Genomic DNA, 20,728 nt, shown 5'->3' with positions numbered 1-20,728 from the left:
CTTTGCTCCAGACAGGAAGAGACCAAAGTTGCATCTTAGATGGCAGCTCACAAACTTTTTGTTATTTTTTTTATTGTGCTTTAGGTGAAAGTTTACAGCACAAGTTATTTTCACATACAAAAATTTATACACATTGTTATGTGACCCTAGTTACTATCCCTTTAATGTGACCACACGTTCTTCCTTTCCACCCCAGATTTCCTGTGTCCATTCAACCAGCTCCTATCCCTTTCTGCCTTCTCATCTTGCCTCTGGACGAGAGCTGCCCATTTAGTCTCCTGTATCTACTTGAACAAAGAAGCACACTCTTCACGAGTATCATTTTATGTCTTATAGTCCAGTCTATTCTTTGAAGAGCTGGCTGCAGGAATGGTTTCAGTTCTGAGTTAACAGAGAGTTCGGGGGCCATGTCTTCTGGGATTCCTCCAGTCTCAGTCAGACCATTAAGTCTGGTCTTTTTACTAGAATTTGAGTTCTACTCCCCAATTTTCTCCTGCTCCATCAGGGACTCTCTGTAGTTTTGTCTGTCAGGGCAGTCATCGGTGGTAGCCAGGCACCATCTAGTTCAGGCTGATGAAGTCTCTGGTTTTTGTGGCCCCTTTTGTCTCTTGAACTCATATTTTCCTTATGTCTTTGATGTTCTTCATTCTCCTTTGCTCCAGGTAGGTTGGGACTAATTGATGCATCTTAGATGGCCGCTCACTAGCTTTTAAGACGCCAGACACCACTCACCAAAGTGGCATGCAGAACATTTTCTTAATAAGCTTTGTTATGCCAATTGACCTAGATGTTCCCTGAAACCATGGTCCCCAGACCCTTGCCCCTGCTACACTGTCCCTTGAAGTGTTTGGTTGTGTTCAGGAAACTTCTTAGCTTGTGGTTTAGCCCAGTGGTGCTGACTTCCCCTGTATCGTGTGTTGTCCTTCCCTTCACCAAAGATAATTCTTGCCTACTTATCTAGTTAGTAAATTCCCCTCTCCCTCCCCTCCCCCTCCATCCTCGTAACCATCAGAGAATGTTTTCTTCTATGTTTAAACCTTTTCTTGAGTTCTTATAATAGTGGTCTCATACAATATCTGTCCTTTTGCAACAAATTTCACCCATCATAATGCCTTCCAGATTCATCCATGTTATGTTTCGTGGATTCATCATTGTTCTTTAGCATTGCATAGTATTCCATAGTATGAATATACCATAATTTGTTTATCCATTCATCCGTTGATGGATACCTAGGTTGTTTCCATCTTTTTGCTATGTGAACAGTGCTGCAATCAACATGGGTGTGCATATATCTATTTGTGTGATGGCTCTTATTTCTCTACGATCTATTCCAAGGAGTGGGATTGCTGGATCATATGGAACTTCTATTTCTAGCTTTTTAAGGAAGTATTAAATTGATTTCCAAAGTGGTTGTACCATTTTACATTCCCACCAGCAGTGTATAAGTGTTCCAGTCTCCCCACAACCTCTTCAACATTTATTATTTTATGATTCTTGAATTAATGCTAGCATAGTTGGGGTGAGATGGTATCTCATTGTAGTTTCGATTTGCATTTCTTTAATGGCTAATGATTGTGAGCATTTCCTCATGTATCTGTTATCCACCTGAATGTCTTCTTTGGTGAAGTACCTGTTCATATCCTTTGCCCACTTTTTAATTGATTTATTTGTCTTTTGTGGCTGGAGTTTTGTAGTATCTTGTAGATTTTAGAGATTAGGCCCTGATTGGACGTGTCATAGCCAAATTTTTTTTTTTTTTTCCAGGTTGTCAGTTGTCTTTTTTGGTGAAGTCTTTGGATGAGCATATGTGTTTGATTTTTAGAAGCTCCCAGTTATCTAGTTTCTCTTCTAGTATTTGTGCATTGTTAGTAATGTTTTGTATAGTGTTTATGCCATGTATTAGGGCTCCCAGCTTTGTCCCTATTTTTTCTTTCATTATCTTTACTGTTTTAAATTTTATATTTAGGTCTTTGATCTACTTTGAGTTAGTTTTAGTGCATGGTGTGAGGTATGGGCCTTGTTTCATTTTTTTACAGATGGATATCCAGTTTTGCCGGCATCATTTGTTAAAGAGATAGTCTTTTTACCATTTAACAGGCTTTGGGCCTTTGTCAAATATCAGCTGCTCATATGTGGATGAGATTATGTCTGGATTCTCAATTCTGTTCCATTGGTCTATGTATCTGTTGTTGTACTAGTACCAGGCTGTTTTGACTACTATGGTGGTATACTGTTCTAAAATCAGGTAGGGTGAGGCCTCCCACTTTCTTCTTCTTCAGTAATGCTTTACTTATCCAGGGCCTCTTCCCTTTCCATATGAAGTTGTTGATTTGTTTCTCCATCTTATTAAAAAATGTCGTTGGAATTTGGATCAGGATTGCATTGTATCTGTAGATTGCTTTGGGTAGAACTGACATTTTCACAATATTGATTCTTCCTATCCATGAGCAAGGTATGTTTTTCCACTTATGTTGGTTTCTTTTGGTTTCTTGCAGTAGTGTCTTATAGTTTTCTTTGTATAGGTCTTTTACATATCTGGTTAGATTTGCTCACAAGCTTTTAAGACCCCAGATGCTACTCACCAAAGTAGGATGCAGAAGATTATTTTTATGAACTATGTTGTGCCAATTGACATAGATGTCCCCCAAGTCTATGGTCTTTTGCCTTTGAGCCTAGGAACTTCATCCCATGAGTTGCTTGGTTATGTCTAAGAGGTTTCCCTGACTGCCCCTTGTATGCTCTGTTTTCTATATTAATACATGAGGAGCACCTACAGTCATGCATGTAGAAATTTCCACCACCAAAGCTGTATCTGCCTGTCGGTGTGTTCCTTTACACCCTCCCTTACTTCTTGGCATTTCTGTCTACCTATGTATCCATTTGTAAATTATTGTTTGTTAATACTATTGTTCCAGGGTTGTCTATGCGATAGTAGTTACCGTAGTTGCCTTTTATTCTCATGTTCCTCTCAGTGTCCTCTGCTGCCTTGGTCATATTGTGCTGGCTTCTCCCATATTGTGTATTGCCTTTCCCTTCATCAATATTAACATGTCTTCTATCTATTTGGTAATTTCCTCTCCCACCCCTTCCCATCCCTGGTAACCATCATTTTTTTTTTTCCTCTGTGTAAACCTTTTGTTGTTACTTTATAATAGTAGTTTCATAAAATATTTGATCTCAGTATTTCATTCAGCATAATGTCCTCCAAATTTATCCACGTTATGAGATGTTTCTCAGATACATCATTATTCTTTATCATTGCATAATATTTTGTTGTGTGTATTTGGGTATGAACCACAGTTTGTTAATTCATTCATCTGTTGATGGGTGTTTAGATTGTTTCTTTCTTTCTTTTTTGGCTATTGTGAATAATGCTGCAATGAACATGGGTGTGTATGTGTCTATTTATGTCATGGCTCTTATTTCTTCAGGGTCTATACCTGGAACATATGGTATTTCTAGTTCTATCTTTTTGAGGAAGTGCCATACCATTTTCCACTGTGGTTGTACGATTTCTTTCCCACCAGCAGTGTATGAGTTCCAATCTCCCCCCAAACCTTGCCAACATTTGTATTTTCTGTCCTTTTTTTTTTTTAGTGCCTGTAATGTCGGGTGAGATGGTATCTCATTGTAGTTTTGGTGTGCCTGACCCAAGCCATGGTGTTTTCAACCACCTCATAAGCATGTAAAAGCTGGACAATGAATAAGGAAGACCAAAGAAGAATCAATGCCTTTGAATTATGGTGTTGGCGAATAATATTGAATATACCATGGAGTACCAGGAGAATGAACAAATCTGTCCTGGAATAAGTACAGCCAGAATGATCATTAGAAGTGAGGGTGGAAGTCTTGCATACTTTGGACATGTTATCAAGAGAGATCAGTCCCTGGAGAAGGACATCATGCTTAGTAAAATGTGGAGGGTCAGCGACAAAGAAGAAGCCCCTCGATGAGATAGATTGACACAGTGGCTGCAACAATGGGCTCAAGCATAACAAGGATTGTGAAGATGGTGCAGGACTGGGCGGTGTTTCATTCTGTTGTACCTAGGGTCACTATGAATCAGAACTGACTCAACGGCACCTAATAACAACAACAACTGCTAATGATGGCGAACATTTCTTCATATACTAGCCACCTGAATGTCTTCTTTGGTGACCTCAAGTACTTCTGACACAAGCCAGCCTGGTCTGGGCATCAACTCTGAGAGCCATCAGATGGAGTAGAGAGGTAGGGAGACAGAAAGGTGAGGATACTAGATAATGCTTAAGGTTCTGGACTTTCACACTATGACTTTTTTTAACTTTTAAGGGCACATGAGGTAAGACACAACCCCGATCAAGCTGTATGTAGGAATGATCAGAATTATTACCTCAGTGGGGGGCTTCATGTCATAAAACCACAGGAAGAAACAGAACATGGCAATTACAGGCAGCTAAGAGGTCACTGTGGAATTATCACTGTGGAATGTGGGCAGAGATGGGGAGTAGAAAAAATTTACTTCTGCAGTCTGATTTCCTTAACAGTGAATCATTTGCTGACTGGAGTCATCTGTAGGATTGGACTGATTAGCATACCCCAGAGTTGTATTTTAGTCACAGAGAGTAGGGGGAGCTCCCACATACAGGCCAGATGAAGACCTCAGTTTGATTTCATTCAGATCCCCTTACAACTATTCCTGAATCCTAAATTCCTCCTATGCTGAGCTACCTTGGTTGTTCTCAGAGTCATTTTGGGATAAACAATTGAAAAGCTATGGATTCACTGTGGGTGGGAGTGTAAGTTGGCACCACCCTTTTGGAGGGCTATTTGTCATTAGAAGCAGTGTTGGTTCAGTGATAGAGTCTTCGCCTTCCACGCAGGAGACCTGGGTTCAATTCCCAGCCAAAGTACCTCATGTACAGCCACCACCCATCTGTCAGCAGAGACTTGTTATGGTGCTGGACAGGCTTAAGTGGAGCTTCCAGACTAAGGCAGAGTAGGAAGAAAGGCCTGGTGATCTAATTCCAAAAATTGGCCAATGAAAACCCTATGGGATCACAACAATCCAATCTGCAACAGATCACGGGGATGACCCAGACCAGTCAGCGTTTCATTCCACCGCGCATGAGTCAGGGCTGAGAAATTTGTCATTATTCATCGCAACTTAAAATAACCATGTTTTGATACAGCAGTTAAACTCTCAGGAATTTTTCCTCAGGAAATATCTGCACAAATTGGCAAGGTATAAAAAAATACGTAGGTACAAATAGGTTTACTGGAACACTTTTAATGATGAAAACTAGAAATAACCCAAGTATTCATCAACAAGGGAATGCTTAAGTAAATTAATCATTAAAAAATTAATATAGCTTTTTTTATATAGTGATTTCATGAAATGTCCAAACTATATTAAATGAACAAAGTTGCAGAACAGTGTTTATAGTATGCTTCCCTTTTTTAATAAAAATAATACATGTTTACCTATATTATGATTTATGTGTGTATATATATCTTTATAAATTCATCTGTATTCCTTATATATCACAGCCCATATATATATGTATTATAAATGTTTGTAAATCCCTAGAAAAAGTCTAGAAAGATAAACTGTTAATAGCAATTACCTACTGGCATGGATATGGAAGGAAACCAAAATGTACAGAATAAGGGGCTTCAAAGTATATTTTGCATATTTCTTAGAACTTTAAGTTTTATCCCATGCCTTTTATTGCTTTTATAATGAAAAAAGATAAAACATTTTTTCTAAAAAAAACTTGATAGATAGCCGTAAGATAACTGTTACCAAAGACTCAGAGAAGAAACTAGTCTACAGGGCTAATAGCCACTGCCTCATCTACCATGAGACCAGAAGAACTAGATGGTGCCCGTCTACCACTACTAACGGTTCCAATCAGGGCCACAATAGATGGTCCCAGATAGCACTGGAGAAAAATGTGGAACAGAAGTCAAAATCTTAAAATATCCATACATATTGGACCAGTTGAGACTAGAGGACTCCCAAAGAGATACTCTAAGCCTATAACTGAAACTATCCCCTGAGATCACCTTTTAGCAAAATAACAGATTGGCACACAAAATAAAGGGTATTACCTGTGGGTACGATGCTTCATTAAAAAACCATCTATATGAGACCAAAAGGTCAACAATTACGCTAAAGCAAAGATGAGAAGGTAAGAGGCCAGGGAAACCAGAGCACTAGAAATGGAACAACCAGAACACAATTAAAGAGAATGCTGACACATTGTGAAAAATGTAACTAATGCCACTGAACAATTTGTATAAAACCAAAAAAGCCAAACCCAGTGCCATTGAGTCGATTCCAACTCGTAGCAACCCTATAGGACAGACTAGAACTGCTCCATAGAGTTTCCAAGGAGTGCCTGGTGGATTCAAACTGCCGACCCTTGGGTTAGCAGTCGTAGCACTTAACCACTACGCCACCAGGGTTTCCAGTGGGAAGCTAATTTGCTGTGTAAACTTTTACCAAAAACACAATATTATTTAAAAAAAAAAAAAAAAGCATTGTTAATAAGGGCAACACCATTCTGAAAATAATCAGAATAGAAAGACGAAGGATCGTTTCCAATCTTTCCTCCCCTCTGCAGATCCCGTTCTCCACCTCCTCCTCCTCTTTAAAGAGCAATGGAATGGAACAGATCGTTTAGAACAAAGACTTGCCCTCGCCTACCCAGACACACTCATATTTTTTAATTTTTTGAAATGATTCTTGCCCCTCCTCCTAACAAACCGAAGTCCGCAATACCCCTAAACAAAAGGTTCACCAGCTTTACTACAGACCGTGTGCACAAACACAGCAAAAAAAACAAAACCAGTCTGGCCACTAGAGGGGGAACATTACATACAAAACCACATTAAGTTGTCACTTCACAGGAAAACATTCCCACAGATGGAGGTAAAAGTGATGGCTCGGAAAGAGGTTGTTCAAACCCCACAAGTGGGCATCAGTGTGGCACAGTGATCCAGCCAGCCTCTCGTTGGCCTAATATGACCTGAAGCAAAGTGTTCTGTTAATAACTATAAAATTATAGATGGGAATGTGGATCCCATATTAGTGAGGTTTTTGGTCTCCCCCTACCCCACACCAGAACTGAATATTTACAAGTGTTCTGGGACAGAAGCAAATGTTCAGTTGGAAGCTGCCCTGCAACTTCATCTTAAGAAACAATGCCCGGTTTTTAGCCAACAGCGGAGTGAGGAGTAGGCGGCTGACTCTAACCTACTTTCACAAAGACCAGGGAATTCAATCTTATCAAAGAAGTCCTCCAGTGTATGTTTTCAGGCTGCTACTTAACAAGCATGATGCAGCAAACTTTGCCTTTCATTCTTCACACAGCCCTCTCAGCCCTCTTTATCAACTCTATTCTTTTCATGGATTTGAGCCTGGTACAAATGAGCTGATAATGTACCTTTTGATCTTCCTTTTTTCCAGCAGATGAATGTTCCACATACACCCAGCCATCTCCCACCCTGCCCCTAGGGGAAAAAAAAATCTACTTTTTTTTATGGGAACATAATCATTTTGTAAAAAGAAGTAGCCAGCACATTCTGGGAATGGAAAGGATGTGTCGAAGACAAGCCTTTCAAAAATGTGCAGTCTTAACTTTGGTTATCTCATTACCGTGTTAAGAATAATTACTGCAATGTGACTAAGAGGAGACCTTCAAAGTTTGGAACGGCCTTAAAACAAGCCAGGGTTTCACCCAGATCACCCTATACTATTTTAGCTCTCCTGCCTCAATTCTACCTTACTAGAAGTACTTCCATTTAATTTTCAAAATCTGAAGAACAAAGAAGTTTAGTAGTAACTTGCCCAAAGTCCCAGATATGGTTAACAGTAGAACAAGAACCTAAACCTAGACAGTCTGGCTCCAGAGTCCATGTTCTTAACCACTAATCCATTCCACCTCCTCCTTGCTCTTTGCCTTTTTCCTCCTTGAGGCTATCTTTTGCCCCAGTAACGCCCCCTCTTCAGTCCATCCCTCCCCACCCCAAACTCACAATAAATCTGAGTGTTTAGTGATACAGGGGAGAGAGCAGTGAGCTACAAGTTACAGAAACTGTGTGAGTCCTGGCTCTGCCCTATTCAGCTGTCATCTTGGCACCTTGCAAACAATCTGAGTCCTAGTTTTCTAACCACACGTTGGGAATACTAACCAAAAATACCCAGTTCCTCCCAAGACTGCCCTGCAAATTAAATTAGATCATGTACAAAAATATCCAGCACTGTGCCCTGCACCTAAAAAAAAAAAAAGCCAGTTGCTGTTGAGTTGGTTCCAAATCATGGCAACCCCTTCCTTGTGTTTCAGAGTAGAATTATGCTCCATAGGGTTTTCATGCCTGTGATCTCTGGGATAATGAGATCACGGGATAATGAGGATTTAAAAAAGGTAAACAACATCTTAATATTATTGTGAAATCAGTTTTGACTCATAGACGCCCTGAAAGGGTGTTAGGAATCCCCACAATTTGGCAACTGGCCTGTGAGATAAAACCCACTACAACAAACCCTAGGAGTTCCTGGGTGATGCAAACCATTTGACTACTAGCCAAAAGGTTGGAGGTTTGAACCCACCCACAGGCACCTTGGAAGACAGGCCTGGCGATCCACTTCAGAAAGGTCACAACCTTGAAAACCCTATGGAGTGCAGTTCTACTCTTCACACATGGGGTCGCCATGAGTCAGAATCAACTCAACAGCACCTCACAGCACCACCACTGTTAGGGGACTCTGGAAGCTGAAGACACCTAATAATTTAGTACTCCACCAGTTATCAGGCCACTCACAGTCACCTTCCCACCATGTCACTCCCTTCCTCTAAGTTGTTTTTCAGACCCTCCGGAAAGCCCTGTAGAGTCCAGCTCTAACCAGCTCAGAGCAGCCTGACATGCGCAGAGCAGCCCACAGTGACCAACAACCCTGGGCTGCCACGCATGCTCAATAATGCAAGAGAACTCGTGTCAAGGAACCAAAAGACTCCTGCCAAGGAACCAGAACCACCGGAAATGCATCATTGACAGTAGTCGAGCCTATTTCAAAAGAGTTTGGTCCATCAGCCACTTCCATGCTGAGTCTTAGCCCCGCCTTGTAGTAAATAATCAGTAGAAACTATAAACAGGTAAAACCTCTGATCCTGCCTACTGTTTCCCTCCACCCCTAAGTGAACATGTATAAGTATAAATTGTACATTGCTCGTGCAGATTGGGGAACGCAATCTGAGGTCAATACCCCTGAGTTCCCACTTGCTAGCCTCCAAAATAAACTCTAAATACCAGCGTCTGAGAGTTTGGCTTCTCGCACACTGGGCACAGACCCATTGGTCCGGTTTCACCACCACCAATCCCTACAAGTCCTGTCTGCCAACCCTAAACTGTTCTCCTTTGGACATCATCTTATTTTTAAATCTGGATATTTATGAGTTAGAATTCAGATATTGGACCAAAAATCTCAGATTAGGATTAAATGAGAAAAGTTTAAATGACTAGCCCCAACTACCTAAACAACAGGTCTCCAAACAAAAAATGCAAATAAGCATTGAAAAAACGCCACAGATAACGTTAGCAGGCTGGTAAACATACGATGGGCTACACAACTCCTCTCCCTTTTCTTTTTGCCTTCTTTTTAATTGCTGTCATTCTCACCAGTGGCATTTTCATAGGTATAAAACCTGCCAGAGGTTCTTTGTGAGGTGGGTTCAAAAGGAAAATCTTCAGGATTGCACAGTATTGTTAGCAACAGCCAGACCTCATTTTCCCCTTTAATGAGCCCTGGTGGCACAGTGGTTAAGAGCTTAGGCTCTTAACCAAAAGGTCAACAGGTTGAATCCACTAGCCACTCCTTGCAAACTCTATGGGGCAGTTCTGTTCTGTCCTATAGGGTCACTATGAGTAGGAGTTGACTCGCCCAGCAATGAGTTTTGTGTTTGTTTTTGTTTTTTGTGGGACATATGGAAAATATCCTTTCAGGGTGTTTCCAAATTCAAGTGTAACAGAGGTTTGGGAATCAATCATGCCTGGTCTTTTATTTTGAATGTCTTGAGCTGAGGTCAAACGTATGCTTTTATACAAAGTCCCTTTGTTCTTTCTCAGTCTGTTATGCTCTCTGTCCTATAGCTGTAATACCTTCCTGCACCTCTGCATTTAACTTAATAATCATAGTCATAAATTTTTTTTAATAGCAACAAATACCTAGTAAGCACTGGTAAGTACCAAGCACTGTGCTAAACACTTTGTCTTTGCATTATCTCCTATCTCTCCACGCCACTAAGAGGAAAATGAAACTCAATGGATATGACTTACCTAAAGGTCACAGAGCTTTGATGTGGTGGTAAGGATATAACCCCAGACCATCTCATTCCAAAGCTCTCTTGTCCTTTATTGATGCTAAACTGCCTTTTAAAGACAGCTACTGTTTGTTTTTTTTTTACTGAAGAGATCAAAGATGTATCCTTCCCATACCATTTAAACGTAAATAACAAGTTATTTTTCTCTGGAGCAAAGAGAAAGTGTGGACTTCATAAATGCAACAAATAAGGGCCCTTCCCCAGAGACACCAAACTAAATGTAGATGAACCTTTCATCAGTACCACCTGGCAGCATCTTATCTCTTTTCCTGATAGTCTGTTGGTTTCACTTTTCCCCTAAGCAACTGATTCAGAGCTTCTAAAGTTACCCTGTTGAGATGCCAAATTGACACTTTGGAAAAGAATTGCTCTGATCACTCTTCCATCTCCCTTCACCTCCTTCAGCAAAGAAAGCAAGGCGTTTGTCAAACATGGCCCAGGCCAAGGGACGCAAGAGCAATCTGATCCGACCATCAATTATTCTGAAATGGAATCACTTTCTTGCTTGACAACTGTGACTAATTCCAAAGGCCCAACCAGCCACTGGTAATGATGATTTGGGGGTCAATTACCATTTGGGGGCAGATTAGAATCTGATCTGAGGCTGAAAACTTCCATTCCTTGGTGCTAATCGCTCAGCTTTTCCAAGCCTAAATAGGGCAAGTTTCAGGATGGTTCTCATTTTACAGCCTACTTGAAAATTGTCTGTAATGCTTTTGCTTAATCAAAAAATTAATTAAACTCTCAGTCTAATGGTCTGAACACAAGAGCCAGTGGAAGGAAGGGGCTGTGGCCAGCTGCCAAGGTTCCATCTGAGGCTCTGGGAGATAATACTTGCCATGGTGTTTTCAGCATTTGAAACAACAAAGGCTAGCTTTCACTAACAGCACAACTGATTCTGGCAAACCTGTAAGGAGGAGTCCTGCTCGTGGGTAGTTTAGTTGTGTTACGGAGAATTGAGTAAATAAAATGAAACCAACAGCCAAGAAACTGACATTTCTGCTATTCTCTGATATTAATCTGCACAAATTAACCAAAAAACCAAACCTGTTGTCGTCGAGTCGATTCCAGCTCATAGAGACCGTATAGGACAGAGTAGAACTGTCCCACAGGGTTTCCAAGGAGCACTTGGTGGATTCCAACTGCCTTTGGGTTAGCAGCTGTAGCTCTTAACCACTACATGCTAAAGTTAATGAAGATGGGGCTGTAAATGGCTCTGCTGAGACTACCTGCAGCCGTTAAACAATTAGGTGCGATGGGGTGGGGAGTCTCGTAAGGCATTTCTTCGTAACATGATGTCTGTCTTAGTTGTCCAGTGCTGCTATAACAGAAATACCATAAGTAGATGGGTTTAACAAAGAGAAATTTATTTTCTCACTGTCTAGGAGGCTGCAAATCCAAATTCAGGGCGTCAGCTTCAGGCGAAGGCTTTCTCTGTCGGCTTTGGCGGTAAGTCTGTGTTATCAATCTTCCTTTGGTCTGGAAGCATCTCAGTGCAGGAACCTTGGGTCCAAAGGATGAGCTCTGCTTCCGGCTGGTTTCTTGGTGGTATGAGGTGCCCTCCTCTGCTTGATTCCCTTTCCTTTTTATCTCTTGAGAGATAAAAGGTGGTGCAGGCCACACCCCAGGGAAACCCCCTTGACACTGGATCAGGAACATGACCTGGGTAAGGGTGTTACAATCCCACCCTAATACTCTTTAACATAAAAGTACAATCACAAAATGGAGGGCAACCACACAATACTGGGAATCATGGCCTAACCAAGTTGACACATATCTTGGGGAGACACAATTCAATCCATGACAATGTCCTTGCCCTTTCTGTCGGGTCCAAGACATTCTTACTTGATAAATCATCCTTCAGATATAAATACATGAGATTCTGTACCCCATAAAATGCATCAACTCTTCACAATCTAGGCTGCAAACTGGCACCCATGGGATGAATGTGACTGTAGAAGCAATTTATTAGGGCTTCACAGTGTTATCCTTTTAATCTGAATTGTCTCCCAACATTAAAAACTCAGACAACTTCACATGAAAATGCAAATATCCAGCTACTCTTGAAGAGCTGGATGACTGACATCTCTGGGCTCACATTTCGGCATGGCAGCCCTTGGCGTGGCAACAGCTGAGCAGTGGCAGCCCTTCTAGAATGGGTAGCACTGATACCCAGTCTGCTTCACTCATTGACACCTTATTGCCCGGCCCATCACACAAGAGTCACCCCCTTTGCTCTTCTTAGTATCCAGCCTATAGGTTAACTCCTTTATGAGAAATACAGCCAATGGGAAGGTAGCATTTGTTGGAAGGAAGGAGCGAGGAAGAAACAGATGCAAAATATTTTACAAGGTGTTATAGATTAAATTGTGTCCCCCAAAAATATGCATCAACTTGACTAGGCCATGATTCCCAGTATTGTGTGATTGTTCACTATTGTCCGCCACAGAAATTTTTTCTGTCACAGTTTAGGAGGCTAGAATTCCAAATTTAGGGTGCCAGCTTCAAGGGAAGGCTTTCTCTCTCTGACAGCTCTGGGGGAAGGTCCTCGTCATCAATCTTCCCCTGGTCTAGAAGCTTCTCAGTGGAGGGACGTTGGGCCCAAATGATGCACTCCACTCCTGGCGCTTCATTCTTTGTGATATGAGGCCCCTCTTCTCTCTGCTCAACTCTCTTTTAAATCTCAAAAGAGATTGACTCAAGATACAGCCTAATCCCGTGGATTGAGTCCTACCTCAACATAACTGCCTCTAAGCCTGGCTCATTAACATGATAGAGGTAGGATTTACAACACATACGATAATCAAACTGGATCACAAAATGGTGGACAACCACACAATACTGGGAATTATGGCCTAGCCAAGTTGACAAACATTTTGGGGGGGACACAATTCATTCCACAACAATCACCAACAATGGACTCAAGCATACCATGATCATGAAGATGGTACAGGACTGGGCAACATTTTGTTCTACTGTACATGGGGTCACCATGAGTCAGAGTGAACTCAACGGCAATAACATATGCCAATATACAATATTATAAAGTATATAATAGTGGTTAAGTGCTACAACTGCTAACCAAAAAGTCAGCAGTTCAAATCCACCAGGTGCTCGCTGGAAACCCTATGGGGCAGTTCTACTCTGTCCTATAGTGTTGCTGTGAGTCAGAATGACTCGACAGCAATGGGTTTCTTATAGCTGTCTATGGAAACCCTGGTGGTAAAGTGGTTAAGAGTTATGGCTGCTAACCAAAAGGTCAGCAGTTCGAATCCACCAAGCATTCCTTGGAAACCCTATGGGGCAGTTCTACACTGTTCTATAGGGTCACTATGAGTCGGAATCGACTATACAGCAAAGGGTTTTGGTTTGGTTATAGCTGCCTATGTAGCCCTAGTGGTGCAGTTGTTAAGAGCTGTTAACCAAAAGGATGTTAAGGCTAACCAAAAAGGATGGCAATTCAAATCTGCCAGCCGCTCCTTGGAAACCCTATGGGGCAATTCTACTGTGTCCTACAGGGCCACTATGAGTCGGAATCAACTGGACGGCAATGGGTTTTTTTTGTTGTTGTTGTTACAGCTGTCTATGGAGCCTTGGTGGTACGGTGGTTAAGCATTTGGCTGCTAACCAAAAGGTCAGCCGTTCGAATCCACCAGCTGCTCCTTAGAAACCTTATGGGGCAGTTCTACTCTGTCCTACAGAGTCACTGTGAGTCAGAATCGACTCAACAGCAATGGGTTTGGGGTTTTTTTTCTTAATAGTTGTCTACAGTTTGGTATACTTCTTAGTTATCTGGAAACGTGATCCTTAAATGAAGGGCTTATTAGCATTTCATTTTCAATGCTTTCCAGCGTTGTGCTGTGGCTAAAACATACAATTATAAAGACTATGCCAAAACACATACAGAAATATTTATACTATACCATTTATTAACGAGAGGGATTCACACATACTATAAATATAACTATGTAAAAAATATATGCAGGTGGGTGGTAACAAGTAAAAATAAACACTTTACTACAGAGTGGTGACTTTAAAAATAAAATACTTTATTTCCTATATTAGCTTTTCAATTAAGGAAATTGTTTGTTTGTTTTGTTTTTGCATGAAACTAACTCGTGAAAGCTTGTAGAGAAATATTTTATATCCACAAAGTGACATATTAGTAAATGCAGCTAACGTACCCCAGCAGCACGACTGTTCAAGACAAATGTTTTCACGTGTTTCGGAGGCTAGACATAAAAGTAGCAACCAAGTGCTAGTTAAACATTATGAGTATTATTTGACTTCTGTTTTGAGCAGCTGACATAGGACCAGCCATTTCTTTCAAGCAGCATGCTGGAAGTGCCTTGGGGGTCCGGCACCACTGGGGACTCAAGATGGGATCCTGATGCCTGGAGGGTGGAAACCATTGCTCTGAAGCAAGATAATACAGGTCTACTTGGCTGGCATGTGATACAGCTCTTGGGTTTTACAGACCCATCAACTGAGCCAACCGCCTTGGCTCTGCATCAGCTACTATGGCAGAAAGAGGCCAGGTCATAATAGGGTTCCTGGCAGAGTAGTATTGCTTTTTGGGAAAAAAAAACAAAATTCTGTAAACTGCCCATACATCAAAAATTTCAACCAGCTGTTGCTGTGTGCCACTGAGTCAATCTGACTCACAGCGACCCCATGTGACAGAGCAGGACTGCCTCACAGGATGTTCTAGGCTGTGATCTGCACAGAAGCAGATCACCAGGTCCTTCTCCTGTGGAGCCACTGGGTGGGTTTGAATCACCAACCTTTTTCTTAGCAGCCAAGCACTTAACCATTATACCACCAGGGCTCCATAACAGCCAGCTAATGGACAGGAAAGTTTTCTAGCAAACAAAACATACAAAAGTCACAAAGTCATTTCTTTAAAAGAAAACAGAACGGGAGGGAAATAGAAAAGGAACCAATAAGAGGAGCAGTTTGCAGATACCAGTTTATTCAACATAGTGCATGATTCAAAGAATCTGGTATTTCACAGCCACCAAGATTTCCTACTTCTCTGCTACAAAATGTCGGATACCCTGAATATAGTTCATTCACGGTCCGTAGTCCTTTTCTTCTACGTTTAGAATTAAACAGGTTGCCCTGTTTAGCAAACATTTCACATTCACCGAAGGCTTTGGGAAGAGGGGAAAATAGGGCTTGTAACTGCCCCTCTGAACCAAAGGCACTTAATGTTAAAAGATAAAGCACAATAGGGTCACCCCACAGACATTCCCATATGTTCAGACTGCTGAACGTTAGCAAACCATCACTGGCCCAAGCAGGATTCATCCTAACAAGGTAAAAGACACTGGTTTCCTTGGAAAAACAAAGTGCAGTATGAATATAAAAGACCCGTCGCCCCCCCCCTTTTCTGAAAATAATACATAAGAGAACTCTTATTTTACATGATTAGTCTCATCCAAGGTGCACGCATGGGAAAAAATAGTTAGAAAAGAATCTGTCATAAATTCTCACTATGAACTCATCACAGTAGAATCTGAAATCACTCATAGGATTTATGGGTGGAGAGAATCTCAGAAGTCATGTTGTCCATCCCGTCAATTGATAATGAGGGCACTGAGGCCCAGGAAGGTCAAGTATGGGACCCCAGGTCTAAGCCCTGTGGTAGAACCTGGGTAGAACGAAGACCCTGGAAACCCGGCTCAGGGTTCCCTCCCCTCCCCCAATCCGCTTTAAAAGACTGTCAAAAATAAAACATGGCAATGATCTCCAAAGATGCACCCCCCAATAAAGCACTGGCACTGACACTGGTCAGTGGTTTGGTCTCGCGAGACGATTCCTTTGGCCATAGGGCAGGTGTGTCGCCCACCTCAGAGTGGGAATTCCTTTGCACGAGATTGTTCAAAGTTCTGAGGCAAGCTGAGTACAGGCTGGACCCCATTTCTTCTGGGATTTAGGAAAGGCTCTCCTGGCTGTTAGCCCGCGGTGGGTAGGCGGTCTGCCGCGCAGCGGAATCCCAGATTCGAAGCGGAGCTGTCGGGTGTGTTTTGGCTCCGAGCGGCACAGCGATACCTATAGCAGTAGGACTGTGCAGAGAGAGAAAAGAAGGTGAGTTCTACTCGGACTCTCAGCTGAAGGCTCTAAACTGTCAGATGAATGTTCTATGGAAGTACCGGCTGGAGAGAAGTTACAGGGCACTGCAGTCAGTGCTCCCCTACAAACACCCACGCACCTTCACTTCGCATGCGTATACTGCAAAGGGAAGAACGTTCAGAGTTAACCACATATTATCCAACATCCTTCCCCTTATAAGCATTACACAGACACATGGAGAAAGATGTTGGTGTGACCGTGACTCGTACCAGTAAGAACAGAACTGCAACAGCCAATGGTTACACAAGCCATGGCACATCCATGATAGTATACCAGTTGGGTCAACTACAGCTCCAGCGCGTGGAGACCCCGCGTGTCAGAGTAGAACTGTGCTCCACAGGGTTTTCAGTGGCTGCTTTTTCAAAAGTAGACTGCCGGGCCTTTCTTCCGAGGCACCTTTGACTGGACTCCAACCTCCAACCTTTTGGTAGCAGTGAGTGCATTAACCCTTTGCGCTACTGGGGGACATTATGCATTCATACGTATTTAATAACATAGGGAATCTCGTAATAAAATGTTAAATGAAATATGATTCAAAATTGTGTACTGATATGATTCTCAATCTAGATACTTATGTATTACAAGAATAAAAAAGACTGTAAGATTCAGAATACACCACAATATTAATAGCTGTTATCCTCAAATAATGAGGATACAAATTTCCTACAATAAATATACATTACTTTTGCAATTTAAAAAGTTAGTTTTACACTTAGAATATTGACATTAAAACCAAGTAATAAGATAAATAACAATCGAGAAGTTATGAAGAACAACAATAAGACACTACTTCGTATCCAGCAGGCTGGCAAGTCTAGTAGCACCAAGTGGAGACACGGCTGTGGATGAACAGAAACACTTACACATTGGTTTTTGAAGTTAAATAATAACTCAAAAAGCTATCCATCTTTGTGATGTATTTTGTGTCTGTTTTATTTTCTATCAGCAGGGTAGAGGTATATACACATGCGCACAAACACAAGACACTGAGCACCTGGTATACACCAGGCATGGTACTGGGCACTTTCATCTTATTTCATCTGATCATAACAGCCCAGAGAAATGAAGCTGTTAAGAGGACGTAGGAATCCAACCCAGGCCCTCTGATCATCACGATGGTGCACTTGCCCCCCTAGTGAGAGGCTACACTCCCAGAAGGAAGGAAACCACATCTCCTGTCTTCTCTGCCCTCCCCTCAATACACTCATCATGCGTGCACACACATGTAACTCACTCACACGAACATATATGAAAGCCTAACACATATCCCAGGGCACCTAAAAAGTATTCAGTGAATAATCACAGATTACTTGACTCAAATACTTAAAAGCTTTCAGATTCCAAAAATAACCATGCATGGAACCCTCATGTCCTTAGAATTGTTCTTGGATCCAAAATAACAGAGAATGAGAAGACACCATTTATCCAGCGTACCACGAGCAATAACCCTGAGCTGGTGAGACTACAGCCCCTGCCAGCTGGTGGGTAAACTGTACTTATTATTTGGGTGGAATAACTTTGAGAGACTCAGGAAGGAGATAATTTATGGAGGGGAGGGGAATGATAAGTCGGCATGCAAGAAGATATTTTAAAGATCTTATTATTCTCTCTCACAAAAGTGGAACACTTGTAATCTTCATAAAAATTATCTCTGCAGTTGACACAGAAATTCTCTGGAGCACTCCTACCATAAAAAGAAAGATATGGTGCTTTGTCTTCTACAGACAGTGAAACAACAGCGACCAATTTCCTCATTTGCCCTGTGGCCAGAGAGGAGTACAGCCTATTATCAATTCTCAGGCAAGCAGAGGAAAGATGATTTTTTAAAAAAGTGCTGGAATAATAATAAAAAACCGATAGCATGTTATCCACATGACTAGCGGTGACCACACAGGGCATGCAGCAGGAGCCTTGTCCTACAAAGGACCTACTCACTGAGCTGCCAGGAAGCAGCAGTGCTTTGGTATTTCTAGATCCAAACTCCTGTGGATAATCCAGAGCGCCAGTGCAACTAGGTATATATTGTGAATTCCACACTGCAGCAAAGATCAACTTCCAGGGGGAGACTGACAGTTGGACATCAACGTTCTTGTTCCGTAACTGTACCATGCATGACAAAGAACCCGTCAGGCATTTCCTGATTGTACACCATGTTTTCCTGTGAGGAGCTCAGAGTCTAGGCATGATCCTATCCTGATGGAGATCACAGGCTGGTTGAGGAAACAATGATTACACAGTAGCTACCAAACATGTTAGGATTAAACAGTTCTGAGATTATTAATTCTGGGGGAAAAAAATCGTCTCTTGCATAACCATAAAGTCTTTAGGAAACATTTTGTCCTGGGTGGGATTTACATGATTATGGCCACAAAAAACCAAACCTGTTGCTGTCAAGTTGATTCCAACTCATAGTGACCCTACAGGACAGAGTAGAACTGTCCCTTAGGGTTTCCAAGGAGTGCCTGGTGGATTCAAACTGCCGACCTTTTGGTTAGCAGACCTAGGTCTTAACTGTGATTGTGGCAGTAGTTCTCAAAAACTGAGCATACATTAGAATAGCCTAGAAAGCTTGTTCAAATACATATTGCTAGGCCTCACGCCCAGAGATTCTGATTCAGTATGTCTGTGGTAGGGCCTAAGAATTTGCATTTCTAACAAGGTGCTGCTGATGCTACTGGTTCACGGCCCACACTTTGAGTAGAACTGACTTTCAGGATTTAGAAAGCAGGAAAGAAGGAAGTGGTGAAAACAATGACATCAGAGCCATGAACATGGAAAAATTGGGGCAGGTTTAACAGGACAGCAAGACCAGAGCCTGGTCATGTCTGAACATAGTTTATTTATTCATTAAATATTTGAGAGTGTACAATACGTCAGACACTATTCTAAGCACGAGAGATACAACGAGAAATGTGACAGACAAGGTACCTGTTATCAGGGAGCTAATATTTAACAGGGAGTGGTCTGACAGTAAAATCAGTACATTCAAGATCGTTTCAGGTAGCAGTTGTCTTTAAAAAGAGTGAAATAGGGAGACTGAGTAAGAGTGTCTAGGAGGATACTTCAGGTAGGATGGGTGGAAGGCAACAGGTGAGGTGAGTTGCCTCAAGACTTAAAGAATGAGAATTCCTGGCAAAAGCAATGGCTGATTCAAAGATGGCTAATGGTAAGTAACAGGAAGTGTGAGTGGATAAACAGGATGGAGTCACATCACAGGCAGTCTCTGCAGCAGAAAGAGGAGCTCGGGCCTGATACAAACGAGAACTGTAAAAATCAAACGGTTGCTAATTTATTCACCAGAAAGGGCAAAATCCAAGATTCATTAGCTATGTAAACCCGGCAAATCCTTCCTGAATCTGTTCACTTATCAATAAAATGAGGCTATTAATATAAGAATGTCAAAACATTTCATTTTTACGTTTACATACAACGTAAAGCAGTCCTAGGTTTCGGCACAAACACACACACAAAAAAACCCAACAACAAAAAAGTAAGGCACTGTACGTGGAAGACATTATAATTGTTACTTTATGATGAGCAAAACACTCTTCATCACAGAAAATAACTTTGCCTTGTCTTATCTGACCTCACTAACACAAAAGCATTAGCCAGCTTCTAAGCAGGTCTTAGAGACCTTGTGTTGGACTGTGGAAAGACGGCACTACCTCTGGTGTGGGTACACATTTGCAACATTAATGGGAAAGTTTCATTTGCTACATAAATGGGAAGCTGACGGATATCTCTGCTGATACAGCATAGGATTGAGGCCTTTGTTGGATGGCTCATCTCTATATACAATGGATCTCTCAAGCTGTATAACACACTACTTTTGAAAAGTTCTTCTTTATATACCACAAAACCCAGGATGTCACAACCCTGATAGGCTGTTAATGTCAGCCTAGAATGTGCTGACAAGGATTCTGAGGCTGTGACATGGGATAGCAGAGGAGGGATCCATGATGCATAAGAGATTTGTACCATGGCCATGTTGGAAGACTGCAGTAGATACACAATTCTACCGAACGCAAAAACATTGGGTAGAATAACAGCAATAGTTTCCTTTAGGAAGCAGGATGAATGCTTTTCATTTTCATGTTTATATTTATTTTCTAATTTTTATGCTGCCTGTGTAACTTAAAAAGCTTAAAATAGTCACAATTAAAAAAAAAATTAGTCCTTTATTAGATCACAGCAGTCCATAAAACCTTCCGTTAACGTAAACGACTAGG

The 20,728-nt window shown here is 41.6% G+C and overlaps 1 protein-coding gene across 4 annotated transcripts in view; it reads right to left on the bottom strand.

Annotated features, from left to right (window-relative positions):
* Positions 1 to 1,743: 1,743 nt before the first annotated feature.
* SUMF1 (sulfatase modifying factor 1) overlaps positions 1,744 to 20,728 on the bottom strand; it is a 137,975-nt gene continuing 118,990 nt past the window's right edge. For all 4 annotated transcript variants that reach the window (XM_010590031.3, XM_003409988.4, XM_064274998.1 and 1 more), the window contains one exon: positions 1,744 to 16,432. In XM_010590031.3, coding sequence (XP_010588333.2) covers positions 16,322 to 16,432 — 111 coding nt within the window. In that variant the 3' untranslated portion in view covers positions 1,744 to 16,321. The remainder of the gene's footprint in view (positions 16,433 to 20,728) is intronic.

Source organism: Loxodonta africana, chromosome 22, assembly GCF_030014295.1.
Source record: "Loxodonta africana isolate mLoxAfr1 chromosome 22, mLoxAfr1.hap2, whole genome shotgun sequence".
NCBI classification, from domain to species: domain Eukaryota; kingdom Metazoa; phylum Chordata; class Mammalia; order Proboscidea; family Elephantidae; genus Loxodonta; species Loxodonta africana.
Note: the sequence above shows the minus strand (reverse complement) of the source record. Positions and strands in the feature narration are given on the sequence as shown.